At 40.8% G+C, this 16,121-nt stretch overlaps 1 protein-coding gene across 1 annotated transcript; it reads left to right on the forward strand.

Moving 5' to 3' along the window:
• Window positions 1-359: 359 nt before the first annotated feature.
• On the forward strand, window positions 360-14,742 carry smn1 (survival of motor neuron 1, telomeric). The gene is made up of 8 exons (XM_084054307.1): window positions 360-493; window positions 2,166-2,237; window positions 2,713-2,832; window positions 4,808-5,026; window positions 6,342-6,551; window positions 9,897-9,968; window positions 11,260-11,367; window positions 13,372-14,742. Exons 1-8 carry the CDS (start codon window positions 446-448, stop codon window positions 13,447-13,449), a joined length of 927 nt encoding a protein of 308 aa, XP_083910433.1. The 5' UTR covers window positions 360-445; the 3' UTR covers window positions 13,450-14,742.
• Window positions 14,743-16,121: the final 1,379 nt, after the last annotated feature.

Below are 16,121 nucleotides of genomic sequence, written 5' to 3' on the forward strand. Positions count from 1 at the left end.
TATTTTAAATATTTTTTTTAAACATTTGAACAACACAAATTTGGTATGAGGGTTCCTGGAACAAAATATTTTCAAACAGGCGGATAATTACATATTATTATGGGGGTCCATGACATGAACATGTTTGAGAAACACTATGAAACAATATGAAACAAGCCCAAATAAACAACTACACTTTAGAAACAAGACCAAAAAACCCAAACCCACAACTAACTACTACCAATCAGCCAATAAGCAACTTTACAGAAAAACAAGCCCAAACGCTTATAATAAGCAGACATGGCAACACTGCCACCAAGCAACCGCTAGCTTGTCGCAAAATATAGTCGTCATCATCGATTCCGCTCACTTCAAACGTCACAAACATGCGACGCACGTTGTTATGAAAAGTGTGTCAAAGCTAAAAGGTTTAATAAGTGAACAATAAGCTTTGTTGTGTTTACAAATGGCGAACGGTTGTAAAGACGTGCTTTTTGCACGTGGAGCTGCTCAGGTATGTTATAATAATAATAATAATAATGGTTTATGTTAAAGTATAAACAGTGACAAAGCGACAGAGATGCTATATTATTAAGCAGACATCAGAGAAGATGTTCAGCTAGCTGCTAGGATGCTAAAAGCTGTGTTTAGCCTCTAGTCCAGACCAGTGGTTCTCAAACTGTTTCATGTCAAGGACCCCCAAATTGACACTTATTAGCCCGCGGACCCCCATTTCAAAAGATATGCCAGGGACCCCCCATAAGAGAAGATTTTTTTTACGGCTCTAGCATTGATTCTCAACCATTTTAATTTCAAGGACCCCCAGTTTGACATGCATTAGGGCTACGGACCCCCATTTAATGTCATTTCTATCACTTGGACCGCAATCTATACTGTAAAATCTATGTCAATGTAACTGAGAGTGTACAAATGGAACCAAATGGACCCGTTAGAGTTCATTTGGTTCCATTTGCACACTCTCAGAGTTACAGACCCATAAGGGTCCATTTGGTTCCATTTGCACTCTCTCAGAGTTACAGACCCATAATGCCATAGTGCCTAATCTATCATTTAGCTGGGGACCCCCTGGAACTCCCTCAAGGACCCCTGGGGGTCCCCGGACCCCACTTTGAGAACCAATGTCTTATGTTATCCAGATGTTTTATTATCTTTTAAAAGAAGAGTGTTGATGAATTAAATGCATTTAACTCAGAGAATGTACTCAAATGGAACCAAATGGACCCTGACTGACTTAGGATCCAGTTGGTTCAATTTCTATACTCTCCCTTAAATCCCCTCTTTATGGATCTACTGTAAAGATGATAGTTAACGCTACTCATACCTGCCAACCTCAGACTGTATGTAGTTTACAGTATTCTGGTGCATTTTTGGGAGTTTGATACTTTTATCAGGCTTTAATAACATAGGATCCATTAAAAAGCTAAAAGAAGGCCTATAGAAATTGTTTTGATGACTGAGAAATTAAGCAATTAAAGACTCAAGTCATCTTTAATAATAACCACTAATTACTTAAAATCATATTTTTAAAGGACAACTTTGTTTTTTTACAACCAATGTTTATGTTTTAGATTGTAATTAAAGTAAATAAAAGATGAGTGTTAAAAATTTTAAATTTACTGCTTTCTATAGTTTTAGCAATTTTCACAATCTTTTTTACAGTGTTTTCACAGTGGGCGGGGGCATTCTGTCCGGTGGCTAAATATGTATTTTTTTAACACAATAACCCGGCGTTTTCTTTATTATTATTTACAGTAGCTCTTCTAGCCCCCAATAACTCACATCTGGCCATCTCAGACAGCCGGACCTTTTTTATTGTGTAAAAAAGGCATATTTAGCCACCGGACAGAATGCCCCCGCCCACTGTAAAAAATATCGCAAAAAATGCTAAAACTATAGAAAGCAGTAAATGAAAAAAAAATTACACTCATCATTTATTTACTTTAATTACAAGCTAAAATATAAACCCTGGTTGTAAAAAAACAAAGTTGTCCTTTAAGTACAATTTATCACTTGTTACATGGAGTGTATGTGTACACTGTATGAGGGACTGGAGTTTATACAGTAAGTTACTGTATATTGAGAAGGAAATGCAGTCTCTGAATGAATATACGTAATTGCTCCTCTTCAACCCTTGACTAAAGTTTTGATTTGTTTATTTCTTTCAGAGTGAGGACTCAGACATTTGGGACGACACAGCGTTGATAAAGGCTTATGACAAGGCTGTAGCCTCCTTCAAGGTGAACTCAACACAACATGTTTGACACACATACATACTATATCGTTTCTGGGCAGAAACCTCATATGTTCGCGTTTCGAGCTTGTAGATTTGCTACTTTTGATGCTTTACAAGGAGATACTGTAAGAGGTTTCTGCCCAACAGCAACAATACTGTATTTACGGTACCATGTCAATATCTCATACCAGCATCATAATTCATCACATTCCACTCATTACAAGTGGATATACAACCAGGGCTGGGCGATTTAGGCTAAATCAAATACCATGAACATTTTGACCAAATAATTGAATATTGCTCATTATCAATACCGCTAGGGCGATATGACTTTCAAATCAATATCACGACTATTTCAAACTTTTGCTTATTGACAATAGCTTTGATTTTATTATTTTACAATTTAATTCAACCCTAATATGAACAGTACAAACTGCCATTCTGTATGTTAATGCTTTTGCCATTGTTTGTACTGTCAGACCGCTCTTAAAGACGATGAAGAACCACAGACCTCTAAGAACGACCCCCCTGGGAAGAAACGCAAGAACAACAAAAAGAACAACAGCCGGAAGAAAAGTAATGCAGCTGCAGATAGAGAGGTGGGTTCACAGTTTACATCAGAAACATGTCAATATGTTGTTTACGCTTTAAACAAAAAAAATAGATCCTTATATTCAAACGAGTTCCCATTTGAAGGACTTTAATTCACTAACAGTGAATTAAGGTCGCTGAAGACTGTGCAGGAAACGTCACCTTTGCTAAAATAAAGTCCTTCAAACTTACTCATTGACTTTAGTTATTAGGATGTGCGAGCCATACTGTTGTCTCTAACGATGTTCAAATGCAGAAGCAGAAGTCATACAGAAGAAAATGATCATGGATGTGACGCCTTGCCTCCTCCCTTTTGTCTTTATAGTCATGCAAATGTGTTATCTTATATCTTAACTTATTCACTGCCTAGAACGACTAAAACAACGTTTGTCCCATAAGCCCTGCCTGCCTAGAACGACTAAAACGACTTAAATTTGACCCAAAGACCAAGGAGATATGATTTTTCGAAGATCTAGACTCCCATCCACTTCCTTGTTAACTTAAAACTTAAAAATTCTGTATCTCGGCTCCTGAGTACTTTTTTTTTTCAATGAAAAATCTTGGGAGTGGGCAAACGCGGCCAGAAATAATTCAGGCAGTGAATGAGTTAAGCATATATAGCTTGCTGTTTTAGCAGAAATGGAAAGTCAAAAATAAAATGTAAAGATATTTTAAAATATATATATATTTTTTGTGTATATATATATATATAGCAGTGGTTCTCAACCGGTTCCAGGTGGTCCCCAGCTAAATGATGGAGAGTTGGTAACCAAATGGACCATTATATATCTTTAACTCTTGAGAGTGTAACATGAAACCAAATGGACGGAAATTAAAACAAAGGTTACGGGTCCATTTGGTTTCATGTTACGCTCTCAAACGTTAAATTATTGTTAAACACGTGCATTTCTTAATTAAATAATCGTTATTTTGCCTGTTATCTCTCCTATGGTACCAACATCACTACAGCATAGAATTGTGGACAAAATCTTATCCAACAATTACAAAATATTCTAAGTTTTGGTTCTGAGAGTCTAAATCTCATCAAATGGTGGTTCCGTGGCTCAAATGCCAAATAAATAATGGACCTTGATATGAAAAGGGTTGAAAACCACTGCTCTATAGCATTGGTTCTCAAAGTGGGGTCCGGGGAGCCCCAGGGGTCCTTGGGGGAGTTCCAGGGGGTCCCCAGCTAAATGATAGATTAGGCACCAAATGGACCCTTATGGGTCTGTAACTCTGAGAGTGTACAAATGGAGCCAACGGACCCTTATGGGTCTGTAACTCTGAGAGTGTACAAATGGAGCCAACGGACCCTTATGGGTCTGTAACTCTGAGAGTGTACAAATGGAACCAACGGACCCTTATGGGTCTGTAACTCTGAGAGTGTGCAAATGGAACCAACGGACCCTTATGGGTCTGTAACTCTGAGAGTGTGCAAATGGAACCAACGGACCCTTATGGGTCTGTAACTCTGAGAGTGTACAAATGGAACCAACGGAGCCTTATGGGTCTGTAACTCTGAGAGTGTGCAAATGGAACCAACGGAGCCTTATGGGTCTGTAACTCTGAGAGTGTGCAAATGGAACCAAATGGACCCTAACGGGTCCATTTGGTTCCATTTGCACACGCTCAGAGTTACATTGACATAGATGTTACAATATAAATTGCGGTCCAAGTGATAGAAATGCCATTAAATGGGGGTCTGTAGCCCTTATGCATGTCAAACTGGGGGGTCCTTGAAATTAAAATGGTTGAGAATCACTGCTAGAGCCGTAAAAAAAAATCTTCTCTTATGGGGGTCCCTGGCATATCTTTTGAAATGGGGGTCCGTGGGCTAATAAGTGTCAATTTGGGGGTCCTTGGCATGAAAAAGTTTGAGAACCACTGCTCTATAGCATTCAGAAATGGTGGAATAGTTGTCTGGCTACGCGAGACTAACCCGGTGCAAACAACACCATCATGTCTTGTTGTAATCTCCAGTGGCAGGTGGGAGACCAGTGCAGCGCTTACTGGTCAGTGGACGGCCAGTTGTACTTGGCCACCATCTCCTCCATAAACCAGAGGAAAGGCACCTGTGTGGTGGTCTACACAGAATATGGCAACGAAGAGGAACACGACCTACAAGACCTACTGTCAGACACCTCTGAGGTCCCTGACATGTGTCAGGAGGACTCAAACGTCACATATCCAAAAGCACCGGTAAGTATTATATATGTGTTGTAAATTAACTTAGATTTGCTCAATTTGCCAAAACAAGACCGCATAATTACACGTTATAAATAACAAAGAATGAAACAATTACAACCAAAAAACATTTAAAAAATGGTTCTAGTTATGTTGTATTAACTTACTAACCTTGTATTCAAATAATTCCCACATTGTAGCTTTAGTCTGAGATTATTTTAAAACTGAATGAAAATGGTTCAGGGGTCATCTATATGTCCGTACATGGACAAATGTGTGTGTGGTGAGACTTGTCCTTGTCAAATTCAAGCTTTTGTTCTTACATAACATTTTAATGTTCTCATCTTGATCATAAAGACCCAATTACTGAATATCAATCTCCAGGTTTTCTTCAGAATATCTTTGACACTGATTTGCTACAGTATGGCACAATAGCACAGTGGTTCTCCAAAATGTTTATTTTCAAGGACCCCCATAACTCTGAGAGTGTACAAATGGAACCAAATGGACCCGTACGGTTCCATTTTGGTTCCATTTGTACTCTCTCAGAGTTACACACCTGAAATGGTCCATTTTGACCACCTTCAAGGAACCCCAAAGGTCCCTCTCGACCCACTTTTAGAACCACTGCGCTAGTATACGTCTAGACTGGCTCTTTGTGTTGTTCTGGTGAAGTTATTCTTCTCTCATTTGTATGTCCATGGCAAAAATATAATTTTTACAAACATTTCCACCGCAAGCCTTAAAATCATACATGGGCAACTGGCGGCCCGGGGGCCACATGCGGCCCCAACCTTCACTTAATGCGGCCCGCAGGTTAATATCAGAATACTGATATATTATTGATTTCACCTGTTACAATTCCAAACATGCAAACATGACCCGCTTTAATTACTTCAGTCTATATTAGTAGCTTAATGACTATAAAATTCTATTTACTTTTTTATGTCCAGTGTATTTGTATTTAAGTTCATACAAATGCATTTGAAAATTAAATTAAAATGATACATTTCAGGATTCCAATTCAAAAATAGCACAAAAAAAAATCAGGATTCCAATTCAAAAATAGCAAAAATAGCAGATCTGCTATTTTTTAATTAGAATCCTGAATTTCTGTTGTTTTGTGTGACATATAATGGCAAAGTACAGCATTAATTTACGGAAAAAGTTAAAATACAGAGATAAGTGCTGTCTGCCCTCTGACAGTATATGCAATGTGGCCCTCTGGAGTGAGTGTGGAAATATAGTGGCCCTCTACATCATCAAAGTTGCATCACCCCTGCCTTAAATGGTTTCTGAGTTTGTTTGTTTGTGTCTGTGTGACCTTCAGGTCAACGATGTGGAGTCCTCCACAGAGGAGAGTGACCGCTCCAGCAGCACGTCTACGCCACGCCCCCCACATCACAGACAGCAGCCACAGAGCAAAACCCACCACAACACCAAGTCCAAGTCCCACAGAGAGCCTCCTCCTCCCATGTGGGTCCCCGGCTTCCCTGGGTTTCCCCCCGGTCCACCACCAGCCATGCCAGCCTTCAAAGTGGTACGGCAACGTCTTACTGCTTCCATGACCTTTTCACTGTGTGTGGGAAATGATTAGAACAGGTTCTCAAACGTTTTCATGTCAGGGACCCCCTAATTTATGCCTTAACCCATTGAGACCTGAAGCCGATTCTACACGTCTCCTAAATCTCAACAGTTTTCTGAAAAAACGTATGTTTCTATATCAGTGGTGCTCAATCTTTTTCATGTCAAGGACCCCCAAAATTATATGTATTTGGCCGCGGACCCCCATCAAAATATTTTGTTCCAGGGACCCCCCAGAAGCAAAGATTTGAGTTAAAAATGTTCACTTTAAAAAATATATATATTCAAAGATTTGCACACATTTTCACGATTTTTCAAAAATAGCAGATCTACAAGCTCATAGCGCGGCACTCGGTGCCGCGCTATGAGCTTGTATATCTGCTATTTTTGAATAGCCCAAAGTGTAAAGTAATGCTTTCTTAGCTCAAATCTAAAAATGACACAGTTCCAGGTCTTAATGGGTTAATTCCCCCATCTGAACATGTTTTGTGGCAGGGACCTTCATAAGAGAAGATTTAAGATGTACTAGCTAATAATAATAATACATTGTATTTGTAACACACTTTACATTTGAACCAAATCTCAAAGTGCTACATGTTAAAATAATAATTATAATAATACAACAACAGTGAAATGAATAATTCAGATCAAAGGTCAGCTATACACAGTTAAGAAAAAAAGTTTAAAAAGTTAAACAAAAACACATGGCATCGCTGAGTCCATCGAGGCAAATGCCTTCTTAACACATCGGGTGCCAGAATGTTATAATGACAGATTATGTTCGGTGCCAGAAATCTCACTGTCTGCAACGCTGCGCTGTTTAGAGCTGTAGACTCCACGGCGAGCACACGCACGTAAATGATGCATGCTTGCATAGCAATGGATGGTCCTGGCTAAAACCTGGAACAACAACATGTCTCATGCGAGTCACCGCTGCGGAGCGATCGCGCATCGAGAATGACTCGATGGCCCACTGTCAAAAAAGTTAAGGAGATACAGAGGTGTTTAGCAAGGAGATAGAATGGAAGCGGATGGGAGCCAAATGTTTTGGCACGGTGATCCATCTGTCCCTTACTACTTAGAGTGTTCATGGGGGATTCCAGTGCTGCTCCAGCCCCCCCGTGTGGAAAAAAACCAAAAAGACTGAAAACGCGGTTTGAACCGTGTTCGGCAACAAAGCGCTACTCTGTGCAAACACGGTTTGAACCGCGTTTGGCACCCGATGTGTTAAAAAGAAAGGTTTTTAGTTTAGAAAGTTTTTTTTTAAAAGTGTCAACGGACTGTGGTGCTCTCAGATGGTTAGGGAGGGTATTCCACAGCCGAGGAGCAGCTGAGCAGAAGGCCCGATCCCCCCCATGGTGCAGAGCTTTGTCTTGTGAGGTTTTGAGTGTGTTAGAATTTCCAGAGCGGAGGGAGCGGGTGGAGGTCGGGGGGGGGGGGGGGTGGTCGAGGAGTTCCTTTAGATAGGAGGGGGCATTGCTGTGGATGCACTGATAGGTAAGGAGGGGAGACCTTGTACTCTTGTCCTAAAGGAGACGGGAAGCCAGTGTAGCGAATGCCGTATGGGTGTGATATGTTCATATTTCCTCAGCTCACAGCGTGGCTGCTATTTTCTTTTTTATATCTGCTATTTTTGAATAGCCAAGCGTTGAGCTCGCAGACGGGTGGAAAAAGACAAAGTTATTTAACCCACCTGGAACTGTGTCATTTTTAGATTTGAGCTAAAAATCATTATTTTACACTTTGGGCTATTCAAAAATAGCAGATATACAAGCTCATAGCGCGGCAGGCGCTACGAGCTTGTAGATCTGCTATTTTTGAAAAATCGTGAAAATGTGTGCAAATCTTTGAATATGTATATTTTTAAAGTGAACATTTTTAACTCAAATCTTTGCTTCTGGGGGTCCCTGGAACAAAATATTTTGATGGAGGTCAGCGGCCAAATACATATAATTTTGGCGGTCCTTGACATGAAAAAGTTTGAGCACCACTGATATAGAAACATACGTTTTTCAGAATAGTGTTGAGATTTAGGAGACATGTAGAATCGGCTTCAGGTCTCAATGGGTTAATTGAGAACCACGGAGAAACGCAAATTCATATTAACGCAGCATATGATTGATGAATTATTTCATGAGATTTACATAGCTGTAATCTTCTCCGTCCCAGCTGAGAGTGGCGAGAGATTGGAAGCCACACAATTAGATCACTTTACTTTTGGATTAGATTAGGTTGCATTTTATTGGCAGGGCACGTAATGATCCCTCAGGGGGAGATGGAGTCATTAGAGCGGTAGACCCACATTACATGGAGGTGGTTACGAAACTCTCCTCTGTGAACCATCGGAGGATGCGTGCGCTACGATGTGCTTATTATCTGTAACGGCTATCACCAGGGGAGGTTCTATCAACCCATTAAAACCGGGAACGCATCTGTCATTTAAAGATTTCTTTGGCTATTAAAAAATAGCAGATATACAAGCTCATAGCGCGGCACCGAGTGCTGGTGGATTCGATTGTTCTATCGAATCCGAACAATTGAATAATCGTGAAGCAGGCTGTAAAAAATATTGAATTATTATTATATTTTTTATATTTCGAGAAATTGATTAGCCACTTAAGCCCGAGGTTATTCTTTGTTGCACAACGGTGTCGTGCAAAAATTGTGAAAATTACAGATCTACTTGTAGATCTGATATTTTCACTATTTTTTATTTATTATCTCCGCCGGGCCGAAGGCGTGGCCGAGACTATGTTTTGCCCCTGTCTGTCTGTCTGTCCTTCTGTCCGTCCGTCCGTCCGTCTGTGAACAGCTAATCTCCGACACCGTTGGCCCGATCGAAACGAAACTGCACACACACACTCCCTGGATGCCAGAGCAGTTGCCTGTTATAGCACCACCAGGAGGCCGACTTGCCAGATTTTGCCAGATTTTGTCCAAACTTCACACTAAATCTCTATAGTCATGTGATCAAGACGGATCCGTTCAATATTCCATCCTGATTGGCTAACATTGGCTCGTTTTGAACAAAATGCCTCAAATCACGATTGCCGTGAAATTTTGCACGCACATTCCCACTAGGCCCAGGAAGAAATGCCTTGACCTGTGCTCCGTGGAGCACTTTTTCTAGTTTTTCTTTTTACTTTTTGCCTATAACGACAAGCCGAAAATAGGATTATTATCGATCGATTATATCATAACATTTTCTATTGCTTTTTTATAATGGATTTAGTTTTGATTAACTGTTGCACAATGCTGATATTACACTGTTTTATTTCCTGTGTTTTTGTTCTCTCTAAAGGGAGGAGGCAGACGGTCTGGCGGTGGTCCCGCCCCTCCGCCGTGGCCTCCCATGATGCCGTGCGGACCCCCGGTGAGTCAGCGGATATACTTTAACAGTAAAAAATAATCGCGGCAAGATGCATATCATTTTGGGGGTCCCTTGACCTGACAAAGGTTTTGAGCACCACTGATATAGCAACATACGTTTTTCAGAAAACTGTTAGGATTTAGAAGACATTTGTAGAATCAACTCTTAAAATACATCTGCTAAGGAAATGAAGGGAAAGAGGAAAGGAAGGGAAAGAGGCCACTGAAGCCACAAAGGTTTGCTAAGAGCCACTGTGACCTATATGTAACAGGGTCTTATAGAATGTGCCGCAAGTAGGGCATGGTCATTTTTCAATGTTTTTTCTTTTTTCTTACAGATTATGGAAGTTTCTATTGTAAGCCTTTGAATAATGTACTGAGATCTGAAAATAGTTGAAGTGTAAAGATCTGTGTTATTATCTCACACCTCTCACAGGAGTTAATAGTTTTTAGCACAAAGTATTTTATGGTCTTATAACGGCTGTTTTTTTTTTTACCTGACATGAGACATTAAAGCTAAAAGGAAGTCCTGGAGACTTTTTTCCATTGTGGTCCTATGTATTCAATTCATCAACATGGCATGGCATCATCATCAACAAATTCAAACACTAAATGACATTTATTTCTCCTTTTGGTCTCCTGACAGATGTTTTTTCAGGCCAATCTTTGAAAGAAACCAGTGTTACACATCCTTTAATCCATTAAGACCGGGAACGCATAAGATTTCTTTGGCTATTTAAAAATAGCAGATCTACAAGCTCATAGCGCGGCACCGAGTGCCACGCTATGAGCTTGTAGATCTGCTATTTTTGAAAAACATTTTTAACTCAAATCTTTGCTTCTGGGGATTCTACTAAATGTCTTCTAAATCAGTTGTATTTATTTATTTATTTATTTTTTTATTATAACGTACTGTATGTTGCTATATATATCCGTGGTTCTCAAACCTTTTTCATGTCAAGGACCTCCATATCAAAATATGTTGTTCCAGGGACCCCCAGAAGCACATATTTGAAAAATATATATATATATTCAAAGATTTGCAAAAAATGTCATGATTTTTTTCAAAAAAAATCAGATCTACAAGCTCATGTCTGCTATTTTTGAATAGCCAAAGAAATCTGAAAATGACACAGATGCGTTCCCGGTTTTAATGGGTTAATGGATGGTGTCAAGGCATTCTGTTCACATTGTATTCAGAGCCTGTAACACATCCTTTAGTCTTCATGTTCTCTCCTCTCCTCTCATCCCACTTCCTTCCCTCTGCTCTGCTGTGTGTATTTCTGTCTCCATAGATGATCCCTCCTCCTCCGCCCATGAGCGCTGACATGGAGGACGACGAGGCCCTGGGCAGCATGCTCATCTCCTGGTACATGAGCGGGTACCACACCGGCTACTACCTGGTACGTTGTTAGTAGGCCTGTCACAAGCAATTATTTGAGATGAAAATGGGAGTCATGTGTGTGTGGGCAGGCCTGGCTTGGGGGGGCATCAAACGGCGTGGAGAAAGTGAAAGAAGACAGAACTATCGGCGAAAAGCGACAAAATATTGAAGCAGCGGCTGCTAAAGGAGCGCTAAAACATTGAAACGCGCCGTTGAAGCAAAATTGTTTTGCAACGCAACCCCCCCAAGTCTTTCCAACACTTACCGCAAGTCAGTCTGAGAGAATGAAACAAACAGAATGTGCGTTTAAGAATGAATTGCTTACTAAATCCCAATTATTTTTACTCCTTTACACCTGGCCCAGATGTAAACAGTAAAAATGTGATTTTCTTCTCCACAAATATGGAACCTGTGTTCCAGTGTAGTTATTATTTAGTCACAAGCTCTTGTTAATGCTTTGCAATGGTAGAATATTTATAAAACTCACAGACACACTTAACCACTTTCAAATCCTTTCCAATATAGCACAAATAGCCGTTCTACAAGCTTGTAGATCGGCTATATTTGCTACTTTTGTGTGACACTGTAGTATGACGAAGTATGGCATTCATTTATGAAAAAACACAAAAACCTGAAATATGGAGATACAAGGTTTCCGCCAGGCAGTGATGTTATACTTGTATTCCTGCACATATTGTGACTCAGTTGATGCAGCAATGACTGGCAGAGACATTGATTCCTGCTGCTACCGTCCGTAACCTATTGTTGTTGTCGGGCAGAAACCTCTTTTCTCCATATTATTTTTTAACGCCTAAACTAATGCCCTACTATACTACAGCGTCACACAAAAGCATCAAAAGTAGCAGATCTACAAGCTCAAACGCGACCCAAAGAGATGCGCTTCGAGCTTGTAGATTTCCTACTTTTGATGCTTTTGAATACTGAAAAGTAACAGTTTTGGACGTTTCCACCCGAACAGAGACGATATCTTGTGTTTTTAGGTAGAGAGGTTTTCCTGTATTCTATCTGGATATGATTTCTTCCTCACTTCCTATCTGTATCAGGCTATCAGGATACATACATGCCTCCGGCATCACCTGCACTTCCACTCAGGGGATCAATCAATAAAGCTCTATTTTAGCGTAGCTTCACTAGCTTGGGTTAAAACTTATAGAAGTTTATGTGACAGAAAACGAAATGCAACACTCCGGTCTCAATCACCCGCCACGTTCGTCGTTGCGATGCTGCTAAGTATAGCCGCCCGCCGGAGCAATTATTTGTATGAAAGACGAGGCAGAAATGGAAGCTCTCAGGCAGGCACTCTCTCTCGTTGTCTTTTTATGGAAGTTTGCTCCCATTTTATGAACTTGGTGCTCCTGGGCTCATCAAGCTCAGTTTTAATTCAGTCGAGCTGCAGACGTCACGCTACAGGAGAGGCAAAGACAAGCTCACGAGATCTAAACCGGAGCAAAGGTAAAACGGAGGTATGGGGTGGGACGATTATGGATTTATTTATTTTTGAAGATTTATTTTGGGCTTTTTATGCCTTTTTATTATAGACAGGAAAGTAGGCTGACAGAAAATGGGGAGTGGCACGCAGAAAACGGCAAAACTAGCAGATCCACAAGCTGTTAACGCGCCGCGTTTCACGCTGTGTTTTGAGCTTGTAGATCTGCTACTTTTGATGCTATTGTGTGACACTGCAGTATGATCAGGTGGGGCGTTAGTTTACGAAAAAACACAAAAAGTAAAAAATATGGAGGTGAGGTTTCTGCCCTACAGCGATTGATTTAATATCTCTTTGGAAGTCCATAAAACACCCATGTAGGATGTAGGGACAGTATGTTCAGTTCAACAATTGTTTTGAACCTCGATGAAGTTTTTCTCCTTTTAAAAAAAATCACGATTGTCCTGTGCGTCTACGATTAATTAACTGATGTTAAAATCCACGGTTAAAAACCTATTCATAATAGTCCCATTCCTTAACGTAAAGTATGTATTTTCTCCCTTCTCTTTTTGCCAGGGTTTGAAACAGGGACGTAAAGAAGCTGCTGAATCCGGGGGGAAGAAGAACAAGTCCCACCGCTCTCACCACAAATGAAGTGAATGAAGAACTTTACAGCGGTTCCTCAAACTCTTTTTTTATTTTATTTCAACCCCTCCATAACTCTTTGGTTCCATCTGCACACTCTCAAGGTATAACTCTCCACCGCACCGACAACAGCGGCGGTAAGTGTTGGAAAGCGTCTTGTTGCCGAAAACCTGCCGTTGAATGGGCGGTGGCTATATGCTATCGCGTCCGGTATCGCAAGTTGTAGGGAAGCGTCGAAAACCGGCCTTTTGACAGTCTGATAGCAGCGGGCTTGTTGTTGGAGAAGACATCGAGCCATTTAGGCTATTTTTTAGCACCATAGCAGCCGTCTGTCGTTATCGGCTCTAAAGGTGCATTCAGCAAACTTTTTGATTCACACCTTCCAACCGACTTCATTCGACTGCCAGTCTGTAGTAATCTGTAGTTGTCTTGTTTGGTGGAGAGCTACATTAAAGGAGTAGTCCACCCCAAAAATGACTTATTTTCTATCAATTACACACCCCATGAAGCCTTGAATTCATGGAGATTTTTTTGTTTTTGTTGCATTCCTAAGCCAATAATTTGATGACCGGCGGAGACTCGGTAGTCTCCGTTATAGGAGACTACTGAGTCTCATATAGACCGATGACCCGGTCATCAAATTATTGGCTTAGGAATGGGACAAAAACTAAAAAATTTCTATGAATTCAAGGCTTCATGGGGTGTGTAATTTATAAAGGTTTTTTTTCTGGGTGAACTACTCCTTTAACTCTAACTAAGAGTTACAGACCTGCAAGGGTCCAACCAGTGACCAACGACACATTTCAGAGTTATAGTGGTCTTCAAGAGACAAGACGCACTGGAACCCAAAGTGCCAGGTAACTGCCGCCTTCAGGGTACGTTTCGGCAGTTACCTGCTAAAACGTTGGTTTGTTTACTCTGCGTCCTATAATGAAATATTGGCACTTTGGCTACCAGTGTGTGAGGCCACCTTCTTGTCTCTTGAAGACCACTATTTGGTTTATTATTCTGCCGTTGGCCCACACCACCATAAGTTCTTTGGTGTGCGTTGCATTCTCGTACACAAGAGTTTCAGTTATAACCAGGACCTGTTCTGAACCTTGCCCCCCCCCCAAACCCCCCCTACCACACCCCCACTGCGGTGCCTTGGTGTGTGAGTCTATCTCTTCACGTTCAGCAGAGAAGTTGGGACATGTTATAAAAACAAATAACTGTTGTTACTGTTGTTTAACATGAAATATCTATCGTGTAAACAAGGCAAGGTTTTGTATTCTTTGTAAATAAATTAAATAAAGGCTGTTGGCGCATACAAAATAATAGTGACTGGCTATGTTTTTTTAATTGTTCTATCAACGCATCGTATATAAAAGAATGACAATTAGTTTGTTGGATAAAATTAAGGGATTTGGCTCCTTGTTGGGGTAGAAACCTTGTATGCCAAAACAGTTACTTTTCAGGATTCAAATTCAAAGGTAGCAGATTGACAAGCTCAAAAGTTTCGAGCTTGTAGATCTGCTACTTTTGAGTCAAAAGAGAGTAAATAAATGCATTAATAACTTTTGTAAGGTCAGGGGTGGAAATGTATACGTGCCTGACTGTAATAACAAGCATTGTCCAGCAGAAGTCAGACTATGCACTCAACATTAATGAGGAAGTGCCATTATCATGGTTATAGGCTACGCTAACAGTGGATACGTTGACCAAGGGGAAAAAAACATGAATTTCTCTGCTAGAGCCTCAACACAGCAGCGCAACAGAAAAACTCAAACCCATGCAGTCCTTCTCTAGGAGACCCTGTTCGCTTCGCCCCTGTTCCCATTTTGTTGGGATTGTTTAAAAAAAGCTAAGTTGGTAGTAGGCCAGGACCCCCGGCCGGCCCGGACCTGCTGCTGCTGCCTGCTGTGTGTAAAGTAAAGTCCCGCTGGTCCTTTGCACCAAAAAAAGTAGCGAAGGGGGAGAGAGAGAGGGAGAGAGAGAGAGGTAATCCGGGGCATTGTTCCAACAGACTTCCAGTACAGTACCGAGGCCAAACGCATTCGGTAGTTTCTCCCCAGAGGCGCTCACTCTCTCTCCTGCTGCGCTGGACCATGTACACCCAATATAGGATCACATACATCATCGTAACGGCTTTGAAATGCATGTAGGATGGGTGCCTAGTTACCTCGAGGGCGGCGGATGGGGCTGGAAAAAGAATGATGAAAAACGGTGAAATGTATTTAAAGCGGTATGGAGGGAGGGAGCTGGTGGTGGTGTTTGAATTAAAAATGTAGCCTACTTTTAGCCGTACAGTATATAGGGGGGGAAAGAAAATCTAATTAGAAATTACCGTAAGCCTCCTGTGTTTCGTCGACCACGGGGAAAGAAAAAGGAAGTCGTCTGAATTGTGACCCCCTGCTGTGTGCTGAGCGCCAGTGTTTTAATGATATGTACTCTTTCATATACCTTTGATACCTTTAACTCATTCACTGCCAGAATAAATACATAAATAAATCATCCACTACCAGCGATTGTTTTTGACTTTCTTACCTTTTCAAGTATAGTCACAGAATTGTTATCTAGTCTAGTATGATCGATCCCCTGATGGTTGCTAATCACAGAGGTTTCACTGTGCCTCCACGAAAAAATAAATACATTATATATCTTGGCGACCTCCTGTTCGCTTGTTATACGCCGTTGAAAAT

This window comes from Gymnoscopelus microlampas (genome assembly GCF_963454915.1).
Source record: "Gymnoscopelus microlampas genome assembly, chromosome: 4".
Classification (NCBI taxonomy): domain Eukaryota; kingdom Metazoa; phylum Chordata; class Actinopteri; order Myctophiformes; family Myctophidae; genus Gymnoscopelus; species Gymnoscopelus microlampas.